Here is a 22109-nt window from a genome sequence, read left to right on the forward strand (position 1 = left end):
TATATGATTTTTGTCACGACCTGAAACACTACGCCTATAAATATTATTGTTTTCGACAATTTTTATACAATTTTTACTTTCTATTAAACTATCGAGAAGGTACACATAAAATCTGCTGTATTTCTTCTACAGCGTTAAAGTGCTACAGTATGTTATTCTTAGGTCGTAGAATCTAGGCACCTAATTGTATTTGATGATGGGATTTAAAGTTCTAAATATTATTTTTATCGTGTAATAGTGTAATATATTATGCAAATCCAACTATCATGAGGTATAAATAGTTATGATATAACATTTTCTAACCTACTCTTTACTATATCCAACCGGGTGGATTTTTTAGAAGATTGACTACGTAGTTGATATTCAATAAATTATAAGTAGAAAAATGGTTAGGTCTACACAAATTTAGTACAAATTCAGTGAGATACGATATGTTTATTATATTATATTATATTCAGATATAATAGATTACCTATAATATATCTAGTAAACTTACTCATTATTTTATGGAAGTATTAAGAATATATTTACAAAAATTATAACCGAACAAATTAATTAATAGTAATTTAATATACCATATATAACTTATTGTGCTAAAATGAATTAACTATAATATGACGTGACTAAACCATGTATTAAATCATTGCACTGAAATTTGAATTTCCACTCTAGAGTTAATAAATGTCTACCGCCATTAATTAATTATCTGGTGTAAATATCATTTCAGTTTGAATGGACATGTCACGTGACAATTATTCACTTAACGATCGTGTTATATACTGAAGTAGGTATATTTTACCTCATCTTTCATTCTGTATTATACTTAAAAGTTAAAATTTACATATTTCGTGATCAGAAATGAAACTACAACGTTTTATTCATGAATTGAAAAATAAAAGAGGTCAATGAGGGAAGGTTTCAACTTATATGGTGCTAAAAAGCTGCTTACATGGTGAAATTTTAATGTTTACACTCTTCTAAATATACAAGAACATCTAAGTGTTTCTGGAAATATCGTATACATTGTAGTTTTTAATTTAACATTCTTTGGTAATTTAAATATTATCTTGGATAAAATTCGTATTTTATATTTTCGCAACGTATATGTTTTATAATATGTAAAAGGAGTATTATAATTTATTATGAAATAAATTCATTTTATTGTATGGACCTAAATAATGATGTACAATTTTTGAGATATATATTTCTAATACAAAAATATATTTAATCATATCTGAGCCATAAAAACTCTTTTGTATATTATGCCGTTAATAGATTAGATATAATTTTATAATAGTCTGCATACTGCAGTCATCGAATAAACCAAAATATATACATATAATTTATATTATGTTAATTGATAAAATTATGTTTATAAGCATAACTAACCAATAAATAATTATCTATTTTATTTTTAAGCAATTCGAATTATAACTACGAGAGTAGAGTGAAGCGTAGTATATATGATGACGAGGATATCTATTTCCACTCTGATGTGGATCAAATTCTATTTATTCAGATATTTAAAAATAAAAAATAAAACGATACAAGTTAAACAATTTAAAATTTCAAACAATGAATACTATGCAAAACGTAGTGTTATAAGCATTTCTAACAGCCATTGATCGCAAACGGAACATAAACAATACGATATACCTACATAATATTATTATATTCGATACGCGATATAATATGATATTGTTATAGTTGTTTAGTAACGATTACCTTGGAATTTGGTTTAGCAGGTGCATCTATAGAAACCTATTTATTTGTGGCCTATGAGTTGTGGGATATTTTGTGTAGATACACATAACATAATATATAGTATCGTATTATACGATCAAACGATCATTATAATAAATTGTAATGATTCGATTACCGCGTGCGTGATAATTTTTGTTAATAATATAGTGATAAGTGATAACTGATATTATACCGGGTGATTCTTTTATCATTGAACACTCATTATTTCAAAAATTATTAATGTTTTTGAAAATATTATTTTACATGGTTTCTAGTTGTTAAAAAACCAACGTTTTTAAATATTTTTTATCCTTATAATTTTTTAAGTTTTTACTTTTTTGAATGACAACATAGAGTTTTAATTTCATATTCTATAGCATTTTTTAAGTATTTTGATCCATAAAAATTAAATTTAAGACGAGTAGTTTATGAGTTATAAGTATTAAAAGTTTAGACAAGCGGAGTAATGGACAAACATTTTGCGGGGTAAACCCGTACCTGCACTCCACTCTGCCAATCTAAACTTTAAATACTTATAACTCATATACTACTCGTCCTAAATTTGATTTTTATGAATCAAAATACTTTAGTATACTTAAATATTCTGCTTTGGAATATGAAATTAAAACTCTATATGTTTTCATTCAAAAAAGTAAAACACTTAAAAAATGATAAGGATAAAAAATATTTTAAAATAAATTTTTTTAATAAAAACGTTGGTTTTTGAACAACTTGAAACTATGTAAAAAAATGTTTTCAAAAACATTGGTAATTTTTGAAATAATGAGTGTTCAAAAAAAGAATCACCCGGTTATATGAAACTAACGCACGAGTAAAAAGTTTTCGGTGCTTTAAGTATTGTTTTGTAAGAAAAACGTGTACCTTACAGCGTGAGCGCGTGCGCCAAACGATTTCAAATATTGTACGTTACAAGTTTGACATGATGGTGGCGGAGCGGGGAAAAGTCCGTTGGTCGCGTTGTTCACGAATCCGCATAGTAGGAGCGTTCAGCGCGCGCGCGCCCTCACGGCTCTCCGCCGACGTCAACGGACGCGCCGCGCGACCAGTGACCGGTAAATTGTGAGAAAAGTTCCGAGAGCTGTGTGTTATACGGTTTCACGCGCGGCACACGTGTTCGTCCGCGTTCGTTACGCGATCCCGGACCGTTCGGGATTAATGACAAATATGTTCTGATCTAAAATATACATAATAATATTATGAGCAAACACGTACGAACGATTTAATTGATTTTTTTTTTTTGACGATAATTATATTAACAAAAACAAGTGCTGCCTGACCGCTTTTTATTTTGTTCCAATACTCGAGTTGACGTGTTTTAGTTTTCCAAAAAATTTCGATGAAACCGTAAACGACATACTTTAGTTGAAACGACCAAGACGCATACCGCCGCGATCGGACTGTAAATATGGTACGTTATATTATAAAATATTAACTATATGGTATGCATATAATATAGGTGGGTCACTTATTATAGTTAATTAATAATTGCAATACACTTATTATTAGAGATGCAATTCGATAAAAAAGCTGGGGTTGTTGAAACTTTCTATTTTTTCAGTTAGTCTTATGATTATAGATTACGCTATGAGTAACCCCATCTTTCGATTGATTAATCAAAAATTTGATTGTGGCTTCAATAATACAATCGACAATGTAAGAACTAATTAACCACACATGGAATATAATATAAATATATATTTTTACAAGAGTTGCTAAGCCTTAGCTCTCTTCACCTAAATTCCACCTATGACACTTGTATTAGATGATAGTATCTTTATCATGAGACCCTCCGCCGGGGTCAAGTCCCGTTGACTCGAGTCATATTTCCTTGGATATTTACGTGCATCGAAACTTCCGATTGACATTGCTTGTTATTGGCAGTCTACGTGGAAAGTTGTTTTTTTTTAACTGACAGAAGTTCGTTAACTATGAAAAAAATATAGTAAAATAATAACATTAATCAATATTAATATCAATATTGATAAGGTGAAGTGATTAAAAAATCAGTTCTTTGCGCGCTCATTATAATATAGGCATTACAGAAATATTATGATATAATTGCAATAAAAAAGATGCATACCTATATACTAAAATATACAATTAGGCTTTTAATATTATGTAACTGTACAGAATAGGTGCATATTATTTACGTTTGTGTACATTTCACTAACAAATGTTCGTTATCTTTAATTAGGAATTTTTATTTTTTGATTATTTTATTAGAACAACGGGGTTTAGATACCTAAAACAAAGTTTTATATTTGGTATAACAATAAATTATCGCAAAATTGTTTTTCGATATACGTATCTTATACGATGATTACAATTTATGATGGTACTTCGAATCAGTTATTTTTATAAATTAAATAATGAAATCAGTATTACAATTTACTTTTGACTTTACTAATACAAATTACATATACGCATTTTCTATAGATTTATTTCTTATTAGTTATTATACATTTAAAATTAAATTAAAAAATTTGTGAGTAATAAAAACATCGATATTTGTATACTTTAATTCTTAAAACTATTTTTATAGAACCAAATCTGTCATTAGTTTTATTATAATTTAAGTATTGATTGTATACATAGAATTTTGAACAACCCAAGAATTGAATGGATTCCTGCATTTTAATGGAATTCGTACATCCGTATTCTGTATACATTATTTTATTCATGTGTTACACGTGTCTATGCCAATTTTTCATTTTTGCGTAAACGTAAGAAGTAAACGTATAGTTCTGAAACTAGCACGAGAGTCCGTTGTCAGGGTGTAGTTACTATTCCCCCCAAAATATGTCAAGTTCCATCATTATCAGCGTGTTGGGCTCTCAAGAATATTAAACTCTCCCCCTTTGACCGAAAGTACCTCTCACGTAAGCTAATAATATTGTGTTTGTTACCCTCGTGCTGTGCACATAAACTTTGCTACCCCAATCGAAGTTGACAGATATCGTGATTAGCACCTATACTATTTTGTAGTTAATTGATTTGATGCGGTCGATCAATACCTAGTTTACTTTAACTTCATAAAAACATTTTTTTTTCATATTTTTTATTTATATCTATGACTATAGTAGAAAATGAAGATATGTACATTTCATTTATCTAAGCAAAAAGTTATATTATATATTTTGGTCCATTTTTATTTTATTTAAAGTTTTACGTACATACTTTCGCTTTCTTGACAATTTATATCCAAAGAATGAGCAAGAAATTAATTTGTAGGGGGAGGGGGAGATTATAGAGTTAAACAATTGCTATGTAATCGATCTACATCTGAGAGCTAGGTGAATGCTGTCCGGGTGCCATACTACCGTGACATCTCAAATCGTCCACACGAAATTTCACTGATCACGATCATGGAATTATAATTGAATATACATTTCTTGTTATTATTGTTTTTACTTTTGAGGAAATTGCCTCTTCTAAGATAGGTACGTACGTACTGTCGAGTTTTCATTTTTATATAACATGTAATTCAATAATTGTTAAGAATTATATAGCATGTTCACGGCCAGATAGACAAGGATCGGCCCACCGAGTTTTAGGATTTTTACCGGCCCTAAAAGATCCATTTTGAAACGAACATTTTAAAAATCGACCTAGATTTTACGCGGCCCACCGAGTTTAACTGGGTAACTCGCCTGGCCTATCCAGGTCTGAGTATGTTCTAAGTATGTATTAAGAGCACATTTTATATATATTTGTAATATCCGTGGTTTTAGGTATCATCAGTCTATTTTTTAATATTTTTACATTGAGTAAAATTGTATTTAATATAATTTTGAAAATAAAATTTACAGAAACTATCACCAATACCTATAATATTAAAATTAATTAATTATTTCCAAATTTTCGTATTTCATTTATTGATAAAATCTATTTTTACTATCTTAATTGAACAAAATAAAATCTCAAACGTGTTAATGTTATGTGAATTCGCTATCTGATCTTAAAAATATAACTAATCCGAGTAGGTATACAAACATTTTTATTAATTCATATTATGTAATAAACCTAATATATATACAACTAATTTTATAATTAGTTGAGGAAAAATGTCGTTTATGATTAATTTGATACGATATATTGTATATTTGAGAATATTAATTATAATATTATAACACAATGTTAATTATTATTTTAATATTTTATGTAGGTATACTATATGAGTGGATATTCTTCAATTTGTTATAATACAGAATGTACATTCTACCTATGTAAACATAGAAAATAAACATTTCAATCAGTTTTGTGTAAAACATATATGATGACAAATCATTCAGTGACTCATGCATTTGTGTTGTATCATAATAATATATTATATATATGAACTTATTTTGCAACTCTCGCGTTTGAAAATCTTGTCTAAACTTAATCATTTTTTGTATTTTAAAGTAGGAGTCTATATAGGATTGGTCGGGTGTGGGTTGTTAGGTCGTTGAGGCGTTGACTAATTCGGAAAACGACAGAATCAAAACGTAGTGTTGCAGCCATGGGTCTACCACACCTAGATTTATATTATTATAAATATTGCACACGGACCGCCGACAAAAATTATATTGCATTACTTCTATCTGTTGTTCGTCGCAGACAGAAAAATCCATCGAGAAATTATCACCTGCTTGTTGTTAATATTTATTATGTGGATCAATACACAGTAAGGATGAAAAAATATACTTATATTGCATATAAATATATTGGTAATGAAATCAACTAACGAAAAATCAGTCGCAAAAAGTGTTAACTGTGCGTTATGTATATTTATATACATATAGCGTGATACACTGGGTGTAGCGTCACGACTCACGACGGTCTGACGATTTTAGATTGAAATTACATTTGGATATGTCAGATATTTGCTTGGTACATCCTGTATAATATGTAAGTTCTGTACGATGACGGTTCCGTGGTTGTGCGGTGTTTTCTGCGTGAGAGGACGTCCGCTGCCGCCATATTCTATTGTCATTTTATCTTGAGCGCGTGCTGAACACAGATGATATAGCATTACAAATTTACAATATATAATATGATGACGACAACGATGATGGTCCTGTATCTGTATTGCGTGTCAACCCAAAGCATTCGTCAACGGCGTATTGCGGTATTCTATTATATTGGTATGCTCGATCAGTCTTATCACGACTCAAATAATAATATTATTATTATTGTTATAGATATGTATAAACTCAGTCGTTTTTCATCGGTTTTCCTCAACGATTGCTGTGCGCAACGATAAAACGGCAGCAGTAAAAGTAAATTTCCCAATCGACATAAAGGGACACGATTGTATTGTATAACGACAGTATGTGCGAGCGCGTCCGCTAGAATTTATTGATAATAAGTACACCTAGACACGTTACTTATGTTTATTGTTATAAGGCAAAGACAAACTCATATTGATTATATTTTAGTGTAGTCCTCTGTCTTTAGTGTTGTAGGAGATCATATGTGAAAACATTATTTAGGCAATGCAATATTTTTGTATTACTAATTCAGGAAAGAATAGTTGTCGATTTTAAAATGTTTTAACAATAATAGCTTAACATTGTTTATACCGTCCTGCAAAGAACCGTTTATAGTTTATATCATGTTAAACATTATTAAACAAGAAAAACACCTTGTTAACTTAAGTGTGATTAAATTTGCAATAGAAGATAAAAAATAAAAACTGTAAATAAAAAAGTCTACCTCTGTAGGCACCACACATATATATGTGGTATACCAGAATTGTTTTTTTATACGATTAAACATCTGATATATTGTATAGTCCACTTCACTTGCAGTTCATATAATGTTCGTTGTATCGATTAATATTGATGTATAATTGAAAGTCAAAACCATTTATTTTACTTTACTCGTAGTTTTATTACCCATTGGTACTTGAATTATCTTTGAACTCCTACACAAGACATGTATATTTATACCGTGGTAATATTGAAGTAATAGTTATAGGTACCTATGTTATATTATGCAGTTGTGTAAATGTAGCATAATGTATGTTAAGGTATGTGTATACGTATGTTTTGAGATACCATAAAATAGGTTTATAAATTGCTCAAAAATTTTATATATTCTTTTTTGGATTGGAAAAATATTACATAATAGAATGTAGAACTTAGGGCGAATGACAATAATGTCATATTTGTAAAATAAAAATATTTTACATTTTATTGTTTTGATAATAGCCACAAAGAAATAAACACGCTCATTATTTTATGAAAGTAAATAACATGCATATTTTATGTGTCACGTTTCTTAGTACAACAATGGCAGAGTATAACATTTAAGGGTAAAATAATTTATGAAATATGTTCTTCATTATTGGTTTAAGTACTAAAAACTTCCTTTATAATGAGCTATAACTCGAGTAATTCCTGTGTGAAATAATTTAATAATGAAATATCATATTTACTATGTAGGACGTAACCACGTAGGTATTATACGTCTTGAGATCTTTAATATTTAAAGTCGTTATTCTATAACATAAAATATAAATAAATAATAATCGTAGGAAAAGATTGTGTTTACAATCTAGTCGAGGGTGGATCATATAATATCGTAGCCAATGCATGAAGATAAATATTTTATGTCGAGGTAATAGAATGAGTTTTATAACACATTTATGATACAACTAACTGCTACTTACTGGTAAGTTATTTTTATATAGTAGGTAGTGCACTTCTATATAGCACCTACCTATTATATTAGTTTTTATACTTCAGAATTAAATAATTAATCATTTTCTTTGTACATGTGCTAAGTAAATATAAAACCTTGAAACCTTAAGTCCTTTTTGAGGATATTTAATAATTATCTCAAAAAATTAAGCAAAATGGTTTTCATTCATCCTGCAAAATTATAACAATTGATATATATCTACATCTATTACGATCATGCATTGATAGTAAAATTTATTCCGTGTGAACATTTAAATATTAATTATTTTATAAGCTTGAAAACGTGTACAATTTACCTCATAATATTATACATTTATTGGTTTGGAGTAAAATGAAAATTTTAATAATTAGTTATACATTGATTGATTGTAAAATTAATGTATTATTATATTGTAGGTTTTAAACACTTATGCAACAGAAAAACAAACAGTTGGACAATATTTATAGTCACGTTTATAAATACGTCATGTTTTACAGAGTTTTTCATATAGGTACCGCTTTGAAGTTCTAAATGGACTGTTCAAACAATATTAGGCAAGCCATAACTATCGTGCATGCATTTCGAAGTGCACTTGGCTATTTTTCAGTTTCTTGAGTCGACCTCCCTTCCATTTTGACGGATATAACTCACAAGTCCGTGACTGAACTAACAATGACATTTTTTCTATACATACAAATGATATTCGACCATATTTGGTATGTCTCACGAACGATGAATCACCGAAAACGATGTATTAGTTACCGTCGACAACGATAAACAATATTTTACAAAAGGAAGCATATTCTGAGATAAAAGAAATTATATAATTAAGATATTTGACAATATAAGTAGGAGCGCAGATGTGCACAGAAATGCTTAAATATTTAATTTCACCCACCCTCAACGGACAAGCGGTACTTAGTGTATAATTTAATGTTATGGGTCTATACCATTATAAGTTTTATAAAGTTTATAAAAACATTGATTATTTAAAAATATAACCGCTCATACTTAAATTCAGTTTTCAGGAGTAAATTTATCATTTTATTATTGTAATCTAAATTGACTACATTATCTTTAAAATGATTGACAGTTACTTATCGAGTCAGATAAAAACGTGGATTTAAAATATTATGTTTACTTTTTATATAACCGTCTGCAGGATATACCAACTATCACGAATGTTTATTGTAAAAACTTTTTATAAAATTATATCATGTCTTATTATTATAGTTGGATTCAAGGCTTTTTTTTACCGGTTTTGACCGCTTGCCTAAGTTTTCTTATTTGAATTGGCTAAAATTTTATGTTTCGCTCTAAAATATAATGTATAATTATATGTAGGTACTTATATGTTTTGGAATTTCCTACTATACGGTAACTATAACAACTATAGAGAGATACGGCATAACCAAACCATTTTCAATAATTCATAATATCGTTTACGTCGATTGTGTTTTAAAGTCGTCTTGCCGTATAATATGACTTTATTCAGACCGGCGGTGGTACCAGAAACCGGTAGAAGAAAAGCACATCATAATATAATAATATATCCACATCCAAATATAAATCGATTGTGGCGTTGTTCAATTTGCCGGTCATCTAAAAGTCCGATGCTGTTTTTTTCCATTCGTTTGCTACTACTCGGACTGTACCATTGTTTCCGTACCTATATATAAGCCTAACGGTTTTCGACGTGGACATGACGATCTACTGCATTTGAGCGCAATATATATGTATTTGATATTGATGTTACGTAAATGTTCGACCTTACAGTGGCTTAGAGATACTATTAGGTATATTCTAACATAGTGACATATATATGCTGCAAACCAACTGTAAATCAATTTGGATAAACCATATTTTGTTATAAGTATTTCTATATTGTATTTTTTTACAAAGACTGAGCCAGGTTTAAGAATTTTCTGCTGAACTAGTGATAATTTTTATAAGACTATAAGAGGATTCAGATCAATACGATTCAGCTCTTAACTATGACAATTTAAGATATACATTGGGTACCTAGTGTCTGACTGGTATTTTATATTGATGTGCTAACCATTTCAATGAGTTTAACAAAATTAAACGCAAAATAATAAAGACACTTCAAAACTAAGTCTAGTTTATATTTAAAAAAAAAATTAAAAAAAAATTGTGGATAATACTTTATAAAGATAATTATTATAAAAATATATACAGAGCCGTGCCGTGGGGGGGGGCAAGGGGGCATACGCCCCGGGTGTATCGTTTAAAGGGGCGCCCAAAATTTTTTTTAATAATATTTTAAACTTTAATAGGGCGAATATTTTTAATTTTGCCCTGGGTGCCAAATCTTAACTGTACGGCTCTGAATATATATACATATAGTGTCTTAAATACTTCAAACTGAATACTAATATCGCTACTGAAAGAGAAAAATGATAGAAGATTATAGTTAAATATTTAAATAACATATCGGCCATTATTATTTTGGCGTATCTGGAAGATTTGATGATCGGTCGTTTTAAAATATAGTTCTTTAAAAATTGAAGTCATGAAATACTCCGGATAGTGCACCTGTGCACTATTGTAATTTATAATATAGTGTCAATGACACGTTTCAAAGTCCGTATGACGTTTCGTCGTAATATTTTTTTGTGAATATTCGAATAAATGCGATTTGTGCGTGTTGTGGGTTGCACGTGGTGCGTTTACCGCACCGTTACACGCGGCTTATTTCGCGACCACAAACCAACTAAACGTCGCCCCTCCCACCACAACCAACCCGTATAGACGACCTTTTCCTGTATAATGTTATATATTATTACGTCTCGCTCCAGCTTGGCGACATTACGCGATATTTTGTATATACCTAGTATGCGTACATACTACATATACACAGCTGTATGTGTACGACGGACTTTTTTTTTCCCCGCTTGCCAAAGTGATCCTATCCACGCCATCGGAATTGATTCGTGAATTATTCCTACTCACGTTTCGTTTCGCGCACGAAATAATTTGAATTTCCTGCGGAGTTCGACAAATACGGAACTGTGCGCCCATACGTATAGGTACAGTGTATAGTGTCGTATACCTATATCTGCCTACCCTGCAACTTCTCTATGCTGATGACAACAACGCCGGCGGTCGTGCTCTATCAGATCCGCCGCTGTTGGAATCTTATGTACACAATACAATAACGCTTTACACGCAGGCATTCCCAGGATTCGAAAGCTCATTTTATAATATATTTAGGTATTTTTAGGTGTGTAGGGTGTCGTAGGCGGGTACCTCTTATTTATCACGATTCGGTGTATGCAAAACGTAAACGTATGCATGCAGATCGACGGCTGTAGTAGTTGTCCCCGGCTCGTCTCTTATCCAATTGATTTATCGTCGATTTTTTCCCCTTTATTTATACCGCGTGGGCCACAGCAGTGTGCAGGTAAAAGAACCTAATGCGGTAGCACCCGCGGCTGCTGCAGCGAACACCGCGTTGTATAATCGTGTACGGTTTGAATCAGAACTATTATTATTATTCATAAAGTGCATCTATATAGATACCACTATTATAATAGTAAGTAGAAAATGGGACACACGACGTCGTTTACCTATGTGCGGTTCGTATAAACATTATAATGAAGCGGAGAAGAAAACACAAATTGCCCATTTTACTATAATATACTGATTTTTGTTATATGTGCGTATACAACTATAATAAAGCTGTTTTATTTTACCGGTGGACGATAATATTATAAATATTAAGATTTGGACTTAAACTATAGACTTGCTATTACATAAGTCACGCCGCGATCTTTAAAGTCTGCAAAAGACGTGCGATTGTTATCATAATTTAATATTATATTTTCATTTTTTTACTAAACGTCTGCATTGTTATAGAGTTTGGTATATTGTTCCAACAAATTAATAGTATTCGATAACTATATTGATTGGTTGATTGATATTTAAAGTTACATTTTATAACCCATTGCATCGGTTAAATCGTATTCGTGTATTCTGCAGGTTTAATACCTACTTTAATGTTTAATAAAATAATTTTCTGTTTCAGGTGAGTTATAATCATATTTAAAGTATTAAAGCAATACAATTTAAGACTTATCTCAAGTAAAATAACAAATTGTAAGTACAATTATTTAATGAAATTATCACGATACATGTTAATAAAAGAAAATAAGTACTTTTTTATGATTTACCTATGTAATTTATTATGTATAATTCGAAGAGAAAATGTATAAAGTAATGGAGATCTATATTAAACACACAGTCTTAATAAGGTTTCAGAATAAATTGTGGGACCTACTTATAGTTTATGAATTATGTTTAAAAACTATATCGATATACAATTTTGTGTATATACTATCTATACTTATATATTGTCCATCTATATTTCGAACAACGATCAACGTACCAAACTTAAAATTAACCGCATTAGAGCTGCAAGTTTGAATTGTGTTTTTCTTTTTTTCACGTTTTATAAATTACATACAGGGTGATATCACCAAGTCTGATGCTCACTCATCTTTTTAACTTTTTTATAAAATTATTGCATTTATTCAAGTATTTTATTTAAATACAAAAATTTTGTGTTAAATAAATTAGATTTATTACTGGGTTATAAATGAATTTCACAAATTTACAAATCCAACATAAAAATTAATAATTTTGCATGCTTATAGATATTTTAATTTTACGATGATATATTTGGTGATTATAACAATTCTCATTCATGTAGAAATATAAGTGTTGATAACGAACTAAATTGAAAGTAAAGGCAGTAAAGTAATTTTATGTGCTGCACGTATTACGTTATAAATCCACAACAAACCGTGTGTTATTTAAATTTCTAAGCAGTAGCGTACTCAGGATTTTAGTATTGGTTATCGATATCATTGCCATTTTAAAATGTATTATTTATCTATTAAAAATGACTAACAACTAATCTATTCTGTATATTGATTATAGTAGTAAATAATTTTTTTTTTTTGTAGAAAAAGTTTTCAGGGAGGGTTAGAACCCTACACCTGCGTTACACCACTGCTTCGGAGCTCATATTTATTTCATAATGATAATGATATACGCCTGTACCTATCATAAATTTATTGTAAATGTAGTTATTAAATAAATATAAAATATAATATACTTATTTAAATTTTGAACGTAAAACTATGCAGATCCAGGATAGTAATAATAATAATGAAATAATTTGTGTTTTTTGAGCGTATATTTTTGGCTTTTAAGTATACATATATTGCATATATTATTTAGTATATCATTAGGTAACATTAAAGTTCGAGTCCTATACTATCATCATAAAGCACGCCATTTATTGTTTCAGAACTTAAATTAATTATTGTCCAATAATTAAAAAAAACGCTTAATTTTGATAGACTCCATGTTCTGTGCTCTGTGGGTTCTGTTTCGAATTCCAATCGTCTGTCGCCATAGTGCCTGATAGGATATGGTCGAACGCGGCTTCCTGGAACTCCGGCGCTGAGACGATGATGTCTTACGTTGCACTTGTATAGTATAATGTATGGATAATAATAGAAGCGTCTCTTTGCAGATTTGAGATTGTGTCAATTATTATCGTGTCTGTGCGGTTATTGTCTTCCCCATTTATTTTATGATTACCGATTTGCTGTGTGTTGCTCATCATATGTACGAATCACGATATTAACATGTTACTTCAGTACACGTATTTGAATTAATCGAATGTGGGTGGTCACTGCAGCTATGAGGTTGTAATATACTTTCGCCCTGAGAGGACTTGATGTGTTTAAAATAATAATTATTACTCTTTGTTTGTAATGAAATTTCAATCAAAGCATTTTTATTTTTCATACGAATAACGAATACAATAAACTTTGAAATAATTAAAGTGTTAAATAATTATTCAGATATATTTTTATTTTATTGATTCAATCGATTCAACCTAACCTTAATGTCTGTTTTTGTGATATTTATTCTGATCTACAGCGTACGCGTATTATATATAAATATATGCATATTACCTTTAACACCAGGATTTTTTTCCCAACATCGTAAATGGTAAGAGGACGTCGCACCCGTATGTGTTGTCTCCGTCTTACACACGTATACGTTAATTTTCTTTAATTAGTTTCTAAAGTGTGCACTGGTGCAGTCAGATTTAATGTTAGAGTGAATTTATCTTTTATATAATTAATAGATACGATTATTATCTAGGGCACCATACGTAGATTTTAAATGATAATTTTATTTAGTAAGTTATGATCATTTTAAAATGTATAATAGTTTCAAAAAGGTCATAATAATTTCTTTAACACAATATTGTAAATAAAAGCTTACGTGACTATACGTGAGGTCTTGGATAACAATCTTACCTTTTAATTTTATAACAGTTCAATTCACCCTAATATCAAAACTATTAGCATACTATTGTAACAGGTAGACGAAAATATGGTATGTCATACTTGTATAGTAAAGTAGAGACAACACTCGTGGGTGCTACGTCCTCTTAATAATAATGTTAAAACATTCAATCTAATATTTAAGCAAACAATACAAAATTGAAACTGCTGGACATTTTGGACCATATAAACTGAGACAGCATAATATGCGCGGTACAATGTCCTTTTTAAATTTTTAAGAAATTTATTTTGTAATATTTCCGTGAATTGTGATTATTGTTATACTCTATGCACTACAGTAGCGAGGCTTGAGGTTTTTGGTCGGGGAGACACTGAAAAAAAATGGCACTAATATGCCTAGACTCCCCCCCTTTTTTTTCGTGCTTGAGCCCGGCAATTATGGACATTATCTATAACTTATAAGGTAAAAAATAAATGTTCAAAAACTAAAAACAAAATTAAATTATATTTAAAAACTTAAAATATATACTAAAGATAATATTAATTAATATTTAATATAACATAATATATTGTACATAAACATAATATATGCAACTCGCATTAAGTCATTGATATGAATACCTAGTTAAAAACAAATTTACGTTAATTTATATATTAAATCTATTTTTCTATTTTTTGTCTTAGAAAATAAGTCAATGACATTGTCAATAAATGTTGGGTCAGTGGCTAATTCGCTCAACATTTTCTTCTCGATAGCCATAGTACACAAATTTGAGAATCTATCGTGGGTCATTGTATTTCTTAGAAACGTCTTGATTCTTTTTAGAGTACTCATACTTCTTTCACTAGAAGCCGTTGTTACAGGAATACACAAAATTAATTGTAACAATTTTGTAAGCTCTACGTACACTTCTTGTAACTCAGCTAAAACAAATATGATTAAGTATATTATAATTTAATACCTACAGTGTTTTTTAAAAATAAAAATGATCAACTTAATTTAATATATTATTATGTACCAACCATTAATAATATAATTCAGCAATTCTTTAGGTGGGAGATGTTTGTTATCATCATTGTAAATAATTGTCAATTCATTTTGTAATCTCTCTTGTTCGAATACTCCAGGGAAAACTTTTAGTAGTTGATTTAGTTTCTCAATTGGAAAATGTTTTTTGTAATTTTTAAACTCATTATTGTTTGCAAGCTCAATAAATTTTAAAACGTGAAAATCTTGAAATCGAACTTCAGTTTGGATAATTATTGAGTCCAATATTTCATACGTAAGATTTTTCAGGCTATTTACATCTTTGTCTGTATATTGAAGTTCGTTATTCAATTCTATTGCAGATTGGCAACACTCGGTTATAGTATTTTGGTCATTTCTCATAGCTGATAATTGCGTAGATAAATTTTTTATTTCATTTATGCAAGTTTGTACATCCGCAGTGGATTTTTTTTGAAGTATTAAAAATACATGATCCGAGTATATAAATATTCGATGAAACAGACATAATAAATAGACAAATTTTGGATTTGATAATTTATGCAATAACCCATAAGCTGTACTTATAGAAATCGGATCCCAGTCTTCCCCCTCAGTTACATACGATATCGCTTTTTGTAGTTCTTTAAAATGTGCACTTATAGTAGCTGCTGCTCTTGAATGGTAATTCCACCTTGTTTCGCAACTTTTTGGCAACTTAAAACCTTTGTCCCGAAGCAGTTCAGTTCGTTTTGGTGATTTACTGAAAAATGTGTGAAACATTGTAAGGTCACTTATAAAAATACGAACGGACTTAATATTTTTTGACCCATGTAAAAAAATTAGGTTCAGTTGATGGGCATAGCAGTGAATAAATAGGGCTTTTGGATAGGTTTTTTTAATAATGGCTTGGACTCCATTTTGTTTTCCAGCCATGACGGCTGCACCATCATAAGTCTGACAGATAATCTTATCGTTTATATTCCATTTGGTTATTTCTGCCAATAAAATATTTGAGAGCCCAACAGCACTTTTATCTTTTGATACGTCAAAAAAACCAATAAATCTCTCTTCAACGTTGTTGTCAACAACGTATCTAAAAATAATACTCATTTGTGATTTGCATGACACATCAGTGGTTTCATCGGCTTGTATAGACACAAACTTTGCATTTTTCAAATCGTTCATTATTTTAGTATTTACAACATCTGTAATACAAGCAATTAAATCATTTTGCACATCACTAGACGTTCCTTTAAATAAAGAGTTGGACAAAAAATGTTCTTTGAGTATTTGTTCTTCTTGCGATAAGAGTTCTAATAGCTCTAAATAATTACCCTTACTTAATGAGCTTTTTTGTTCATCGTGTCCCCGGAAAGCTAACTCTTGTTTCCCCAAATAACACACAACATGGATTAATCGAGCTAATATGCGACGGTTAATGCCAACTTGTTCATTATATTTTATGGCTTGCAAGCGTCGCCCTTCTGATAGCGCATGATCAATTATATTTTTACCAAGTAACTTAAATTGTTCCTGACAAACGAGATGCCTTTCAGAAATAGCATGTTTGTTTGCTTTTCGTTCGAAATTTTTCATATTTGACATACCTTCGTTGCTCCAGGTTTTCTCTCCTCTTAATAATAAGCAATAAAAACAATATAGTTTATTTCTTACCTGACTACCAGTAAGCCATTTATATTTTGAATACCACACGAATTGAAATTTTCTAGTTGTTTTTCCGTCAGCTGTCATTAAATTCAATAAGGGACACGGTTTTTTATTTTTTAGTTCAAATTTTTTTTCGTACGAATAGTTGTTAACTCCATCGTTCAAAATTTCATTAATTAAATCGTCAGCCATTATGACAATAAAATAAAACACTACAAGTTTACGATGGCGCGGCGTGAGTGTGACAATCGCAACGGCAACGTATTAAATAATAAATATTAAGGATTGAGGTAATTACGAACGGCGAGACATGTCTCATAGCGTACATAGTAAACCCCACTCTGATTGACAATCCCCTGTACCCGCGTGCCCATATTTGTGAGACGTTGCGTCGCAACGTCTCTTAGATATAATACCATATTTGGAATGACCCGTATCGCCAGCTCGTACGCACGGCCGTATCGCGCGCTTCTAATCTATTTTAAGAAATCCATAACTGTACAACACTACAACGAAAAACCGATTTTAACAATACTGAAACATATACATAATATATTTTATAATATAAAATAAAATTCACATTTTCTAATATTAAATAAAACAAAATAATTATTTGTTTGTCCCGTGTTCTAATTTCTAAGTGGGGAGACGTTGTCTCTTTGTCTCCTATGACGCTTCGCCACTGATGCACTATAATAAATATATACACAATATAAAAGTACAGTTCACACCACGTACAGTTAGGTATTGTCAGTTTTTGGAGTGATCACCGAAGTACCCGATAAGCCGATAAGGTGTTTAAATAATGCATACCAGACTGCCTTATAACAGCAGCTGTCGAGGTTTCAGCTGATATACTTTCTAATTTTGATATGTATATATATATACATTTAGGATTATGTATATAAAAAATTGTAGTCGTGATATCATATAAAATGACCAAGTTTAACCCGAAGGGAAGTAGTATAATATCAGTATAATATAACATATATGTTATGCCATTTAGCGAAAGCCTGGAAACCGGACAATTGGGTTCGTGAGCGACACTCTAAAGATAAGGCACAACTGCAATATTAAAGGTGTTAAAGGTTTTCAATTTATATTGGCATCTAATTAAATATCGAAAACTATTCGCCTATAAATTATAAATGTAAGTTGTGTGCGTAATTACTCTTGAGTATATATATACCAAATTCGGATGCTTAGATATCGAAAAGAAATCGTGGTGTAAACATTATATTAATTGTTCGACAAATTAGTAAACGTACTTACACCTTAAACCTACCGCATTGCTTTTATATCGTATATAATTAAAATATTCGCAATTTAAAGTAATGCAGCTGTGTTGTACCGACCTAAATTGAAGGCGTGTTCATGAACATATATTTATCGTCGTCTATTTTATAAAAACAAGCGATGTTTGGAAATTTCAAATTAAAAGTTTAAATTAGTATCTATCATAATGTCTATATACATGTTTCTCAAAATAATCTGAAAATGAAACTGACAAAATGTTGGAGTATTATGAACGGGAAGAACACGATCGGTCTGCTGTGTATGACGCAAAAACCGATTATACATTCATCATGTGTTTGTCGTGCCGCATAACTACAGTTTTCCGCCACGATTCCGATTAATAATTGTTGTTCATTCCTGAAACTAAAAACGTATGTTTAAATATTGAAAAATATTCAAATATGTCTCAAAGCGCACATACTTACTTCAAATTTGAAACAATACTAGTACAACAACTAATAATATTCCAAGCGACATAAAGACTCCCATAAAAAGGAGCGGCTTGTAGCGACATAATGCAAAGTGTCTGCTGGAATTCGAGTTTAGATCGAGAAAACTCTAAATGCTTTTGAATAATTCATCAACCACTATTATTGAAATAATAATAATATTTCTGGCATCATATTCTACAAGCGTCCATGGCGGTTTTTCTATGGGGCTTGAATGGTTGCACACACAGTTGTTATTAAAAACGACGAACAGATGCGACAACTCCTGAGGCATTCGTGTGCGATAATTAATTGCCAAATCTGTTGTTATGCGTAGAAATTAATTTGTATTTAAATAATGATTTTGGAACGAGGGGAAATTCGCGACGAACGATTTCCGAGTTTTATTTCTGACGTAATTTACGCGCCCGTAAATCTAGAAATAATAAGATTTATCCGTGTGTAGGTACATAGAAAAAAATAGAAATGTTAACAACAAAAATGGCCGAAAGCCAAGGGGCCAGAAGTATTCCATTGTTTATTGTAGACAAAAAGCCGTATCCCTTATCGTTATATATAATTCCTACAACACAACAACGCGAACATCAACAGATGCGAGCCTCAGTAGAGTAAAAAAAGAGTTTATATCGTAATTAAAACTGAATGCAGAGGACGCTAACATGGAATTTGCTAAATATCAATTTTTTTTTAAATACGAGCAGTAGGTAGCTGATTAGTAATGCCAGTATATTAAATTCAAAATATACTTATATAACTGAGGTCGATCGTCGGTGGTAGGTATTTGTTTTTTTTAGCATCCGTTTAATTATTATTATGATACTTCAATATTATAAAAAAATTTCTTTGCTATTAATATTAAATAAATAGGTAACTGTATAAAATAAAAATTGATGTTTACCAAATGTGTTATTTTGTATTATCTTTTGGTTCATAGATTAGAAAAAGATTATGATTTAATATGATAAGTATATAATATCGTTTATCAGGAATATTATATCAGAGCCACCTAGGAGTAATTTTAAAATGTCGTATACATTTTTGAAGCCTAGTGCAGGGGCTCCACCGGTCCCTGCCTAAGGCCGGCCTGTATTATATACCATATTGCAGTTCTCATACTATAATAACTACTTAAAATCTACGATTTTCCCGGATTGAATGTTTAAACTATTGTATTAAAAAAGTTAAAGTTCTAAAAATAAAATAAAATCACGTCCACTTCACATTGTTGAATATTATGATTTTGTGCTCTCGGTAAGCCATCACATAAATATGTCGGTCACAACAAATTTATATATTAAATTTATTATATCCTTAAACAGATTCTTACAGAAAATGTTCTATTAATCCTGTAATTATTCGTGGAAAGATTGCATTTTTGTTTATGCATACTGCAGGCAATTTTTCTTATGATATTTCAATGATGGTTATATAACTATAGTTATAGGTATTTTCAATGGTTTAAAGCCATTTCCTAATAAAACGTCTCCAAGTATGTCAAAAGACTCACGTTGTATTTTTATTTATTTTTAATTTAACTCGTAGGTGTATTATTTGATATTATGCATTTTTAAAGGCAAAATATCTTTGTTTTGTAAGTTTTGTTTAGTGTGTTATTGATTTGCCTTTTTTATACAAAGGTAGGTACTTCATTTTCAGTCGAACATCCCACAAAAATGTCTTTTGTTCATCGGCCGTTCTGATTATTTCTATAACCATTATTTTCTGTTATGTATCTGTGTTTCTGGATTTACACCACATACGAGTATTATTGTGCTTAAGAGTAAATCACTATTATTGTTTAAAGAAAAAAACCTCATAAGGTTTTTGTTTTCTTTAAGTAAATTTTGATTAAATGTCAGTACCTTTTTTATTTCTACATTAGTAGCAGTAACTCAAAAAAATCGAAATATGCTTGAATCATAATAATTTTATATTATGATATAATATATCATAAATACTTATTTATTTTTTATAATTCCAAATGTCTAGTAAATTACTATACTATATGACTATTTTTTGTCGTGTTTTTAACTTTCCTACGATTCTATGAAATTTAGACAAACGAAAATGTTTGAAGAATAAGAATTGCAGCGATTATATTTTTATTTTTTAAAATTATATAATGTTCTGAAATATAGAAATATTTACAAGTTTATAAATTAATAATTTCACATCAGCTATAAGTTATGAAATACATTTTAGTTTAAAATCTTCACAACTTTACCTACAGTTATAAATTAAAATTCCGTGCAAAATAATATTAATTTGTTGCCAGTAATTTAAATAATACGTAATTTTAAAGAATGTATTAATTTAAAAATATCTGTACCTGATACAAGAAATGTGTATTAAACCTTCATCAATTACATCTTACTCATTGTGTTTGTTCACTGTTTGTATACTTTTGTTTATTTGTTAATAGTAGGTACGCGTATTATAGTTTTTTATTAGCTTATTATTTTTTTTTTACACAATTATATTTAAAATAAGAACAATGACAATATTTATTATAATATTTTCCTTGGTTTTAAATGTAGACAATACTTCTATAGTTACTAAGGAGAGGTGGGTGGTTGGTGGAGGGACTTCTATTGTTTGTTTCTTGATTTAAAATTTAAACTATTTATTTACAATTTTTTTCTTTTTAATTAAGAATTTTTCTACTATCATAATAATAGTTATAACTTATAAGTAATCAAATTTGATAAAATTAAAATAAAGTAATTAAAATATGAATACCTAAAGCCTTACTTTAGGGTACGAGAATATGTTTGGTGCATGTTTCGCTTATAATATATTGCATGATATTCATGATATATCGTATTACACATTATTGTTAACAGTAAAAAATGATCTCATTTAAAAATCGATTCTGAGCGTAAAGAATTTTACTTGTTTGGTTGACATTAAAAAAAAATTATCGTAGGT

At 29.8% G+C, this 22109-nt stretch overlaps 2 protein-coding genes across 3 annotated transcripts in view; one reads left to right on the plus strand and one right to left on the minus strand.

Annotated features, from left to right (window-relative positions):
- Positions 1-22109, plus strand: part of LOC107165966 (mitochondrial ribosome-associated GTPase 2) — a 44507-nt gene that overhangs the window by 17075 nt on the left and 5323 nt on the right. Inside the window, exon 1 of one of the 2 annotated variants that reach the window (XM_015514425.2) lies at positions 2784-3172. The exons of the other annotated variant lie outside the window; for it this stretch is intronic. Coding sequence (XP_015369911.2) covers positions 3170-3172 — 3 coding nt within the window. The 5' untranslated portion in view covers positions 2784-3169. Of the gene's footprint in view, positions 1-2783; positions 3173-22109 lie in introns of those variants that run through there. 2 annotated transcript variants of the gene reach the window in all.
- Positions 15381-18115, minus strand: LOC107172878 (zinc finger MYM-type protein 1-like). Its single transcript, XM_089224730.1, has 2 exons — positions 15804-18115; positions 15381-15704 (listed from the first exon to the last, which is right to left on the minus strand). The coding sequence occupies exons 1-2, from the start codon at positions 17626-17628 to the stop codon at positions 15418-15420; spliced, it is 2112 nt and encodes a 703-aa protein (XP_089080856.1). The 5' UTR covers positions 17629-18115; the 3' UTR covers positions 15381-15417.

This window comes from Diuraphis noxia, unplaced genomic scaffold (assembly GCF_037042655.1).
Source record: "Diuraphis noxia isolate RWA-SAM2 unplaced genomic scaffold, SU_Dnox_SAM2 contig0003, whole genome shotgun sequence".
In the NCBI taxonomy this organism is placed as follows: Eukaryota; Metazoa; Arthropoda; class Insecta; order Hemiptera; family Aphididae; genus Diuraphis; species Diuraphis noxia.

Excerpts from the sequence above, each read along its gene's own strand:
- LOC107172878 (XM_089224730.1), bottom strand. The coding sequence starts at position 17,628 with ATGGCTGACGATTTAATTAATGAAATTTTGAACGATGGAGTTAACAAC. Across the intron at positions 15,705-15,803 it reads GCTGAATTATATTATTAATG|CTGAGTTACAAGAAGTGTAC; the intron begins GTTGGTACATAA and ends TATTTGTTTTAG.